Raw genomic sequence first — 12974 nt, 5'->3', positions numbered from 1 at the left:
GCCCCAGTTTCTTTCCTCTCTTGTGGGTGGTATTGATTTCGATTGGCACTGCCTCCCTCCGCGAGGAAGATCGGGTGGTATCTTACTCGGTGTGAGATGCGATTTGCTTGAAGTCCAAAGTGTAGTGATGGGCGACTTCGCGGTGAAGTTTCGAGTCAGGTCTAAGATAGATGGTTTCAACTGGGCTTTGGTGGCGGTCTATGGTGCCGCACAGCCCGAGCTTAAACCGGAGTTTCTGGCGGACCTTGTTCGAATCTGTGGGTCAGAATAGCTTCCAATTTTAGTTGGAGGTGATTTCAATATCATTAGGAGGAGAGAGGAGAAGAACAATGATAACTTTGATGGCAGATGGTCGTTTATGTTCAATACCATTATTGAAAGCCTGGATCTGAGGGAGATAGAGCTTTCTGATAGAAAGTTTACCTGGGCTAATGCTCTGCCAAACCCGACTTATGAAAAACTTGATCGAGTTCTCGCGAGCGTGGAGTGGGAACAAAAGTTCCCTCTGGTTACGGTGCAAGCTCTATCGAGGGGAATATCCGATCACACACCCTTGTTCGTAGACTCAGGGGAGCTGAACCACGTGGGTAACAAGAACACCTTCTCTTTCGAGATGTCATTGTTCGAACGCGAGGGGTTCTTGGACTTGATTGCCAGGGAATGGGATATAGGTGCAGGAGGTAGGACTGCGATCGAGCGTTGGCAGAATAAGATTAGGCATTTGAGAAGTTTCTTACGAGGTTGGGCTAAGCACCTCAGTGGTGTGTATAAGATTGAAAAGGATAGACTCCTTTCTCTTATACAGGCTCTGGACATAAAGGCCGAATCCATGATTTTACTGCCAGCTGAGCTTCAGGTTAAAACTCAGGCGGAGAAGAGGTTGAAAGAACTGCTCCGCGAAGAAGAATTGAAGTGGGCTTTGCGTGCTAAAGTCCGCAAAGTGGTCCAAGGGGACACGAATACTCAATTCTTTCATTTGATAGATAATGGTAAGCACAGAAAGAAGCGTATCTTTCATCTTGAACAAGATGAGGGCACTATTGTAGGACAAGATAACCTAAAAACATGCATTACCGAGTATTATAAGCAGTTATTTGGACCTCCGGAGGATAATTGTGTGTCCCTCGATGAGTCCAGGACTGAGGATGTGCCTCAGTTATCGGCTGCCGAAATGATATTCTGGTTGCCCCGTTCTCAGAGAAGGAGGTGTTTGATGCTATTGCACAGATGAAAAACAATAAAGCTCCCGGTCCGGATGGATTCCCGGCCGAGTTCTATAAAAAGTGCAGGCACATTATTAAGGGGGATTTGCTACCTATGTTCCATGATCTGTTCTCTGGACAGCTTCACTTATTTCATTTGAATTTTGGAACTATCACACTGCTTCCTAAGAAAACGGATGCTGTGAGGATTGAGCAATTCAGGCCGATCTGCCTCCTGAATATTAGTTTCAAAATTTTCACCAAGGTCGGGACTAATAGGCTCACACAGATTGCGCATTCTGTGGTGCAACAGTCCCAAACTGCTTTCATGCCGGACAGAAATATCCTTGAAGGGGTGGTCGTCCTGCATGAAACGCTCCATGAAATCCATTCCAAAAAATTAGATGGAGTAATTTTTAAGGTGGATTTCGAGAAAGCGTACGATAAGGTCAAATGGCCATTCCTCCAACAGTCATTGCGTATGAAAGGTTTTGATGAAGCCTGGCGCCGACAGGTGGAATCATTTACGCAAAAAGGTAGTGTGGGAATTAAAGTTAATGATGACATAGGTCATTACTTCCAGACACATAAAGGCCTAAGACAAGGAGATCCGATGTCTCCTATCCTGTTTAGCATTGTGGTGGATATGTTAGCAATTCTGATAGGAAGGGCTAAGGAAAATGGTCAAGTAGGTGGATTGGTACCTCATCTTGTTGATGGAGGTGTATCCATCCTTAAGTACGCTGATGATACAATTATCTTTATGGAGCATGACTTGGCCAAGGCGAGAAATATGAAGCTTGTGTTATGCCTATTTGAACAATTGACCGGGTTAAAGATTAACTTTCATAAGAGCGAGCTGTTCTGTTTTGGTCGAGCCAAAGACAAACAGGAGGCTTATAGGCAATTGTTTGGGTGCGAGTTGGGAGAGTTACCCTTCTCTTACCTAGGTATTCCAATCCACCATCGTAGGCTGACAAACAGAGAGTGGAAGTGCATCGAGGACCGATTTGAGAAGAAACTGAGTTGCTGGAAGGGCAAGCTCATGTCATACGGAGGCCGATTAATCCTGATAAATTCGGTGCTCACCAGTATGCCTATGTTTCTCCTATCGTTCTTTGAGGTCCCAGTTGGTGTTAGGAAGAGACTGGACTTCTATCGATCGCGTTTCTTTTGGCTGGGTGATGAGCTTAAAAGAAAATATCGGCTTGCTAAATGGGATATCATCTGTAGACCGAAAGACCAAGGGGGTCTCGGTATTGAGAATCTAGAAGTTAAGAACAGATGCCTTCTTAGCAAGTGGCTGTGGAAGCTCTCAACGGAGAATGATGCCATGTGGGCTCAAATCCTTCGCAGCAAGTACCTCCAGACAAAAACTTTGTCCCAGGTTACAGTCAGGCCGACCGATTCCCCTTTCTGGAAAGGACTGATGAAAGTTAAACAATCTTTGTTTAATAGGATAAAGTTTGTTATTGGAAATGGCACTAGTACACGTTTCTGGGAGGATACTTGGCTCAGTGACACACCCTTGGCCATCCAATATCCGTCTTTGTACCGTATTGTTCAACGACGTGAGGTGTTCGTCGCATCGGTATTTCAATCTATCCCCCTTAATATTCAGTTCCGACGGACGCTAGTGGGCAATCGTTGGGAAGAATGGCTCCGTCTAGTTAGGAGACTGATGGAGGTCCAGCTTTCTCAACAACCCGATGAACTACGCTGGAAACTGACTAAGTCTGGAGTATTCACAGTTAAATCAATGTATATTGATGTTATAAATTCAAACTCCATTCCTACCTCCAAGCATGTTTGGGATGTCAAAGTTCCTTTGAAAATAAAAGTGTTTATGTGGTTTGTCCATAAACAAGTTATTTTAATCAAGGACAACTTGATAAAGCGTAATTGGACAGGACCTACTAGGTGTAGTTTTTGTGATCGGGATGAGACAATCAAACACCTCTTTTTTGATTGCCCATTGGCCAAAGTACTTTGGCAGATGGTCCACATTGCTTTTAATATCAATCCACCGAATTATGTTAACGCATTATTTGGGACATGGCTTAATGGGATTGAGCCTGACTTAGCGAGATACATTCGGATTGGTGTTTGCGCTTTGATGTGGACTATCTGGACTTGAAGAAATGATTTGGTTTTTTAACAGAATATCATGTATCCACTTTTTGCAGGTTATATTCCGAACTACGGCACTGATCCGTTCGTGGTCGCTACTCACCCCGACGGAGGCCAGGGAGCATTTGGTTACTGGATCTTTCCGCTGGGAGATGGTAGCTCGGGATATCTTCAACCGGTTTGGATGGCGGTCATGTAATAGGATAGGCATTTAGTTTACCTACCTAGTTTTAGCCAGCCGGTTGTGGCATCTTTTCATGGCTAGTTGGTGTTTCTAGCCCGTTTTGGCTCTGTGTGAACTTTCTTTACTTTTTCATTACTTTTGGAGACCTTGGAACCATGTTTGCACTGCTTTATTTGGTTAATAAAATGGCCGTATGCATCACTCTGATGCAGAGGCCGGGGAGTCCCCCTTTTAAAAAAAAAGTGTGTGAACTGACCAAAACTATTGGACGCTAGTACTTCCTTCGTCTCAAAATGTAGCGTATTTAGATATATTTTTTGTGTGTCAAGCTTAGCAAAGTTTAACAAATTTTATAATACAGTACTAAAAAAATATCTAACACGAAAATATATCTCGGGACCTTGTCTAATGATATGAATTTGATATTCTAAATGTATATATTTTTCTTTCGAAATTTGGTCAAGGTTTATAGTTTAACTTTTGAAAAAAAGCCAATTGAATTTGTGCCCCTAACTTTAACCCACTACTGATATTTGCCCCTAAAAGCATTTTAGGTCGCCTGAGTGCTCTTCCGTCGTTTGACAGCTACTTTGAAAATTCATATGAATCAGAAAAATGCAAATAAGATATCAAAATGCTTGAAAAAACACTAGCTATCACGTATGTCATTTACATTGATCACCTATATATATGTTCATTCATTTGCATTCATCCTAAACAAATTATTAATGTTATTAGGTTTAAATAGTGTTTTTCATGAATGCAAATGACATACACATATGAGTGATGTTTCACTGAACATTTTGATATCTTTATTACATTTTTCTGAGTTCATATGAATTTTTTAAGTAACGGTCAAACAACCTTCACCTGATGGAAGGACATCCGGGTGACCTAAAATGCTTTGGTAAGGGCAAATATGAGCACACCAAAAAATTAGGGGCAAATTTGAACAGAACAAAAAAAATTAGGGGCAAATATCAGTAGTGGATTCAAGTTAGGGGGGAATGTAAATGTCCCCCAAAAATGTATATGCACACATTATTGGATGAAGGTAGTAGGAGTACCATATTTTTTTGTGGGGAATGGGAGATTGGTTAACTTAACAAGGCAAATCATTCATACAAAGACTGAAAATATGATCCGTACAAGAGTAGCCACACCGTAGTTCGCGGATTGCTTCGCCCATAGGCAGCTAGGCCAAGGCTACCTTATTTGAGTACGACTAATTAAGCTAAGCACAATCTCGGTGCTGCAATTTGCAATAATATCAACCGGCTCATTTAGTTTCAAACATCAGAAATTCTAATCGGTCTAAGGCGTTTTGCAATAATAATTTGAATGATGGTCTATGTTTTTTGGATGCATGATTTACTATTATCGTTGGCTTTGTCGTGGTGAGATTTGCAAATTAGATTCCATTTTGATGTGTTCCAATAAACAAATTGCCAGTACTTGTCAGGTTATTGTACTTACTTGCCTATTATTTACAGGCAGTCATCGTGATGTGTTGCATGCTTGGTTAAGATTTTAGTTGTGTCAACTACCACGTTGTTTCATACAGCTTTCCATTTTTGCAAAACTGTGGCTGCCGGGATAATTGCTATGGTTGCTTCCACCGGCAGAGCTTCAGCAAGGCTGAAAGGGCCATGGCCCGCCCTGGGTTGGAGAAAAAAAATGGCACGAAGTCTAGCCCATATTAATGCATTGATTTTTAATTTGGTAGTGTTGTTTGTACTATCAGGCCCGCCCAACATATTTTTTGTAGCTCCGCCACTAGTTGCTTCCCTAGTTGCCAGATTAATTATATCAAGTTTTCATGTGTATTTTGTGTAACTTGTCATGCTTGCATAACCTTTGGTTTGTCATCCTACACACGGGGGTTGCCACTTGCCATACATACACACACACACACACACACACACACACACACACATGATTATCAGGTTTAATCAAGCGTAATTGCCAGATGTATACACATGGTTGCCAAGTTAGTTTGGTTGTCGGGGAACTTTTTGGCAGGGGTTGCCGGGTTTTAAGCACTGATTTATAGACAAGTTGCTAGGTTTTAACATGTATAATTGCCATGCTTTAAGAAAAAAATGAGTTACTTATCAGGTTTAGCAGGACAAAAGGGTGTAGTTGCTCGGTTAAATCTAGAGATAAGAAAAAGCTATGATTAATTTTTGGCGGCTGCTACGAATCAGCCGTCTGATCAGCGCGCTGGTGACCGTTGGATGACAGCAACGCCACAGGAGTAGTAAGCGCGCGACTACTTCAATGCAGCGCTGCTATCATGTTATGCTTTTTTACACAAAAAGTCACTCTCGGTGATCACACCTACCATTGACGAATAAAAGCTCATAACATGTTCTTACAGAGATAGTTAGGTTCCTATACTAAAAAACATAATCAATATTGTACATACGCTGCCAGTTCGGACCCCATCCCTATGAACCAACCCATGGCACATATAACTTTTCCTGTGACTCTTGTCCAAACTGAAAAAAGGTGATTATGATCAATTTGGTATGTTTATCTTTACATTATACTCAGAGCTTTAAATATCTCATAAGATCTATAAATGCTACTTGAAGATATGTGGCATGAGACTACGCAGATGGCCCCAGACGCTTCCTCCCTGACAAGGGTGCTTCAGGCTTATCATCCACACAACTTGGAACAAAGCGAGACAGATGAACAAACGCAGTATATGGTGGTAACCTTGATTCCCAAGAGATCAGCCTAAAATCTCCCTTCGTTGGAGCAATATGGCCTGGTTCTGCTAGTACGTCCCCGAATATGACTTTGGGTAGACTACTATCCAGACAGCTAGCAGAGGGTATAAGGCGAGCAGCAGGAGACAAGAGGTGGTGAGAGCCAAAGTGCACCGGACGGTCTTGATCGAAAAGGCCATTTGGATGGCAGCCAAACCTGGACATGATCATCTTCCTTGTGATTCTGATCTTGTTCAATGTGCTAAGCCAGAAATGGGCATTTAGATTGTTTCTCACTGCATATCCAAGCAAGTTAGCTGAAACAAGTGATCCTTCCAACACCACAGCGAACTCTTCCACTATCGTTGCTAACCACGGATGGTCTCCTGGCTTCAGGCTTCCGAATGCGAGCGTCTTGAGCAGGTACCTGTACTCCTCGAATGCCAGACGGTTCAGAGATATACTCTGGACAGTCCCAAGTTTCTTCAAGCTTTCATTTCGGCCTAAGATTATCACTTTGTTTCCTCTGTCCATGCACGTAACAGATGAATAAAATATTTTCCAGTCATCATCATCTACATCGGAAGCAAACTCGACAACTACCAGTGTCCTCCCTGACGGAATTTCATGGTATGTTATTCTCGTAAGACCGTCTCCGTTCAGGTGCAAAATAACTGCAAAGTGAGAACGCACCCTGTCATACCTGCATACATGTGCAACTATTGGAGGCCTTGTTTGGCGAACAACTATTTTGGTTGCGCAAGCACGTTTGAAAGGAATGATATAATCAGACGAGGCAGATGAGTTTTGCAAAAAAAATACCTGCATACATGTGCAACAAGAGTTTTCTTCCCAACTCCACGTCCACCAACGACTGGTAGCACTGCCGGAGGACCAGGTATGTTCTCTTGCAGCAAGAAGTTGATGATCTTCTGCTTCTCGACATGCCGACCAAACATGAAGTTGTCGACCTGAAGATAGGCATCATACGGTCTCCGGGAGATGCGCTCGCATCCGCCCAAAAGCACAACAAACTCCACCATGTCAGTAACAGCACCTTCCAGATTCTCAAGTGCACTTTGTAATCTCGAGTTGGAGGCCTTGTTTGTCGAAGAATAGGCTGTCCGAGCACGTTTGAAAGGAATGATATAATCGGACGAGGTAGATGAATCGCTCACCAAGTCCTTGGATGCCTCCTTATGTTGCTTGTACCTGACGTTGTCCAACACATGGTACCCTTGGTACATGGCTGACGATAGCTGCTTCAACTGCATGAGCATACAAGAGTTGGTGATGCATCGTCCGTCCGCCTCCTCGACGACCGTGTGAACTCTCAACAAGAGTTGTTGCAGTCTCTCCACCTTCTGCTCCGAGTACAGACGATCCGCATATTTGTTCATGAGGAAAGAGATGAATCGGCTGGCGAGGTCACCTGTAACGGCGGATATTGCAAGATCCATCTCAAAGTCTTCTGAGGTAGGTGTGTCTGAATACCAACTAATAGCCTAGACCGGAGGTTTTCTTTTGGAAAAGAAGGTTAAAAATCAATCAATGCATACGATCATTTTTATTAATTATTCAACAAAGGTGTGACAAGAACATACATGAAGCCATCTGAAGCCACCACTCACACTTTCAAACTCGATAACGTGGAATGCTCTCACTCGCTATATCTAAAATCGGTATCACCGTCGATCCATCCACATAATGTACGGAGAAACTTCCTTCATGCCTATGGCAGCTGTTACATCGTATTTATGTGGGAAAAAAATGTTGACTACTGGGATCAAGGTGCCAAGAAGAAAGATCCAAGGCTACCTGTCAGCTTTCAACATCGTAGTACTGAACTACTGATAACCTGATACATAAGTAAGGAAACGGACAGATGAGGTCAGTTCAGCTTGATGCAATAGGTATTCGTCGACATCCAGTCTCGATTCAGCTACCGTGTATGCGTATATGGTCATTCGTCATCCTATTGGCCAAGCTTGCCGTCCACTCGAGGCACTGCAGTAGCGAAAGGTTTATCTTTCGGGTCAATCTCATCGTTCGATGATAATATAATTCAGTAAAATTTATAATCACATCAAATTGATATTACAAACTGTATAAAACTAACCCTGATCCCTGCATGCACACAATCAAAACAAAGGGAGTACCTCAAGTAAAAGGTCCCCTCTTCAAACCGGAGAGGAGATTTTCAGGACACACCGCGCCGTCACCCCTCCTCTGCCGGCTCTGCCGGTCTGGGAGTGCGGGGAGGTCTTGATTTGCTGGATGAAGCTCTAGTTTTTACTCGCTTTGGGACTTTAGTTACTCTTAGGCTGGTTGTAATAGGAGTATCGTAGATAGTATTATGCATGTTAACTAGGCAAATTTGATGAGGTGACATAAAATTAAACAAAGAAAGAAAGGGTTAAGTATTATATCATGATACCGTATCATATTAAATGTTGTGCTACTATGTGTCATACATGCTAATAAATAAAGTCATGTATGATACTAACATATATTGCACTATGGATGTAGTATCATACACTAGTATCGTATGCATGATACTAGTATATGATACTTGCCACTACGACCAACCTTATTGTTTTGGCTGTAGAAGGTGGAGAGGCTACAACAACTCTTGTGGCCTCTCCATATTCGTTAGATCAATTATTCATCAGATTGGCGTCAACAAGAGTTGTTGCAGCGTCTCCATCTTATGACTGTGTCAACTCTCTAAGTTTTTTTTGGTGACGCCAATCTGACGAATATTTTTTCTCGAAGCTCTCCACCGCAATGTTGTCAGCGCTACAGCAGCATCGATGGCTCGTTGCGGTAGATTTCGGCCAGTATTTTGGGCCAGTGAAGTTAGAGTATGCAGGGTAGTTAGTATGGTGGCAGCGACGACTTCCCTTGCAGTTTGGTCCTGCGGCCTACTCTCTACCACGTTGGTACGAAATCTGGTGCCGTCGTGCGGCATGTGAGGTCTTTTGGTCGTTTGGGACATTGTACATGTGGATCTTCTGGTGGCGAAGCTTTTCACAGTTTCTTTTCCAGAGCGTTGGTCTGGCAGGACCGTGACCTTGATGACTTCTCGTTCACGATCAACAATGATTGATGGCTCATGTGTGGAGAGGCAGTGGTGGCAGCGTGCCATTGGCCTGTTTTGAAGGAAGAGGACGATTGGCCTCCAAGAATCTTGATGCATTTTCCTTATTTTTCCCGGGTGTCAGTATAATGAATATATCTGAGGCCTTTTTGTAAAAAAAATAAGAACAGAAAATCACAGCTTTATATCGCTGAATTAGGGAGCCACATGAATCAATCCCCCAATGCTATAGGATTTACAGTAGTGAAAGATAATAGTAATACAAGTTTAATTGTTGATGGTTATCTAGTTTCCCTAGTTTCTCTTATTTATCACGAAGACAAGACTTGACTTAATTAGTGGGCTTTGTTTGGTTATGCCAGGATAGGGGCCAACGAATAGAAGTATGTTCTTTTTTAGGCCTTAAATTTTTCTTCCACTCACAAAAAGAAAAATGTTTTGAAATTTGTTATAGTTTATGGGTTAAGTATGGTTCTGCATATAAAATAACCATACATATCATATAAATTACTCATGCCGTTGTGAACACTGTGGCATCCACGTAACATATTCATGTACTAGAAGGGTTGGGCGTTTTTTGATGCGTCGTTGGTGTTGGTGGGTTTCTCAAAAAAAATCACTACATTACAAAATATAAGGTGTATTACTTTTTTGAAAAGTCAAACCTTTTAAGTTTGATCGAATTTCTAGAGAAATATACCAGAATCCATAATATCAAGGTATTATTACATTCACCATAAAACGAATTTCCATATTATTTTTTAATATTGTGGATGTCGATATTTTTGTTTTGAACTTGGTCAATGTTAAAGAAATTTGACTTTCCAAAAAACAAATACCCCTTATATTTTGAAACTGGTGAAATGTTTAGTTTGGAGGGTGGGGGAGAAGACGGAGTGTGTTTTATTTATATTTATGAATGAGGTGTTTCGGTGGGGCCTTTCGTGATGTAATTCTGTGTTCTCCGCTAACCAACCTATATTACGTGGCAAAATTTCTGCCCCAGTGACTGCATGTACTATATTGTTGCTACAATACCACATGGTGGCGCTTCTTTTTTCTAGCTGATGGGAGCGTGCACGGGACTGATATGTTTTTATAGGACGGTTGATGTTGATTGATTTGAAAAATTGTTGGCCCGGTCAAAATCGTAAACCAAATCCAAGATTGAATGCCTCAATTGAATGAAAGGGTTTCAAAATTAGGGAACATAGTGAATTAAAAGAATTGAATGGGAGAGCCCCATAAATTATTGACCCAATCAAAATCAAGCGAGCCAATCCTAAATTTAATACCTTGATTAACTATAAGGCCTTAAAAATTAGGAAGCATAGTGTTATAGAGGATTCAAAAAATATGAGAGAGCCGTGAGAAATTGTTGACCCGGTCAAAATTGGTTGACTCAATTCTAACTGGAGACCTCAATTGATTGTGGGCTATTTAAAATTAGGGAGCATAGTGTTATAGAGGATTCAAAAAATATGTTCATGTCCTAAAAAACATTTGAGGTATAAGTAAATAATAAAATAAAAGGATGGATAGTGGAAATTTTTTAGAAAAGTGAAATGTAAAACCACAAAAATAAATTATACAATATTTCTTAAGTGTCTGGCCTAGGGTGGTGGAGAGGAGATGTTGTGGTTTTAAGGAAGTGTCTAGTGCCACTACTGTTTTAGGTGCTACTACTAATGTGCAACTAGGTAAGAAAATTGAGCTTTTTCTACATCATGGACACAAGGTATATCTACACACCACAAAATCTTCGAATCCAAATTTGACCTACACATCGGGAAACAAAAAAGAAGTCATGTTGTAAATAATAGCTCAATTTACAATTCACCGGGAAATAGGAATGTAGCGACCCGACCTCAAACGGTCAAGCCTCTGTGTATCTGTGCCATCACTGGATCAGTATGCTGGCACACACAGTATATCAATATATATATCAAAGTGCAATCACATGTATAAATAACGTAAAACTGATATATACATCATAAGTCTCAGTGCAAACAATCAAACGGGTGTGGAGTCCCATCAACGCCATCGGCAAGTTGAGCGTAGACCGTAACCCAACAATGGAACTCACTCGTCGTAGGAAATAATCCTGCAACATAATACGTTGCAGTCGTGTAGGTCAGTACATTGAACGTACCGGCAAGATCACAATAAGAGAAAACAGATGATAAACTATTCTATATGCAATTAAGTTATCAGTCCGGTGTTGAGAGTTCTGAGATAGATCCAAGTCCAGATGCTCAAATTGTCCGTAACAGGGGACACGGCTAATCGATTAGGTTTTTAACCCTCTGCAGAGGTTTGTGCACTTTACCCACAAGATTCCATCCCTCCCTTTTCGTCCTCGCACTTCAGATCGTTTGAGAACGGGACGATCGAAACATGGTCTTCAGAAGAGTTCCCCTGACCACTATCCGGTGCTCATCCAATCCTACCGTGGTTCTGCATCTGCTAGCACCGTCCCAGCTAGAGTCACAACTAAGGTTAACCAAGTCAGAGCCCATAATGACTTGTGGTTGCACATGTAATTAAGCTTCCGGGCATGAAGTATTCTTCCGTCTCTTTGAGTCTGGGTGAAGCTTTCCGCAAGATGTCATAGCGCTTCTCCATGCATCCCGGACATCCACTGGTTGCTCCAGGGTGCCCATCAAATCCGTCCTTCACCCAGTAGTGTGTATTGAATTCTTGTCTCGAGTCTTGAAGTCTTGAGGTCATGGAGATGCAGTCCTTGCAGATGCCATCATGAAATTGTCATCATTGACGTAGAGTCCTCCATTCTCACACCACTCCCGAGCACTTATACCAACCCCGTCTACTATAGCGTAGCATTGAAACTAAACAACGTCTCGTGCTTGTAACAGGGAAATGGGTTCCTACCTCATGCATTCTACTCAGGTACAAGATTCAATAACACTACTGGAGGGATTGTTGAAAGGGTGCTACTACATGCAAATAAAACATAGGTATGAAAAATATGGTCAAAGTGAACTTGCTTGGTATTACTTGATGAAGATAACAACGCTCTCAGAATAATGACTTGGTAGAACTAAACGTCACGCCGTTGAAAATCTATATTAACATACATAGCATTCACATAAGCAAACATCCTAGCAAACAATCCTATCAATCAAAACAACAATCAAAAGCAATAAAGAAACAATAATGTTCAAATAAAAACAAAGGAAAATCAAAGGAAAACTTCAAGGAAAACTAGTTGAGACTAACTCACACAAGTTTTATCATAACAGCACTAAATTACTCTAATGACTTTTCTACAACAAAGAAAATATAATTCTAATGAAACAACAGAAAATAATTTACTAAAGCATTTACTAGCAAAAAGAACTAGTATGAAAACTATTTTTATCAACTATCACTATGAACTAAACAAACAAATACTAAAACAGTAGCTAAACACTAATAAATAACTACAAAAAATTATCTACTATAGTCTAACAGAAACATATGACAACAGGTAAAAAATTACAAAAATAATAACTAAAACTAATTTAAAAAACTAATTATATGACTAAAACAACTACATAAGCAAAATAGTATTGTTTTCGCAATAAACCTAATTTAAAATAAATTAAAAATAAGCCACTATATGCTACTGGATAGACAAA

At 41.1% G+C, this 12974-nt stretch overlaps 1 protein-coding gene across 1 annotated transcript; it reads right to left on the bottom strand.

Annotated features, from left to right (window-relative positions):
• Positions 1–5847: 5847 nt before the first annotated feature.
• LOC123130891 (disease resistance protein RGA2) lies at positions 5848–7754 on the bottom strand (the record flags this gene model as incomplete). The annotated part of the gene is given in 2 exon segments (XM_044550681.1): positions 5848–6936; positions 7056–7754. Coding segments are annotated over 2 exon segments (1446 nt in total). The 3' UTR covers positions 5848–6128.
• Positions 7755–12974: the final 5220 nt, after the last annotated feature.

This window comes from Triticum aestivum, chromosome 6A (genome assembly GCF_018294505.1).
Source record: "Triticum aestivum cultivar Chinese Spring chromosome 6A, IWGSC CS RefSeq v2.1, whole genome shotgun sequence".
NCBI lineage: Eukaryota > Viridiplantae > Streptophyta > Magnoliopsida > Poales > Poaceae > Triticum > Triticum aestivum.
This window is presented reverse-complemented; position numbering and strand designations above follow the sequence as displayed.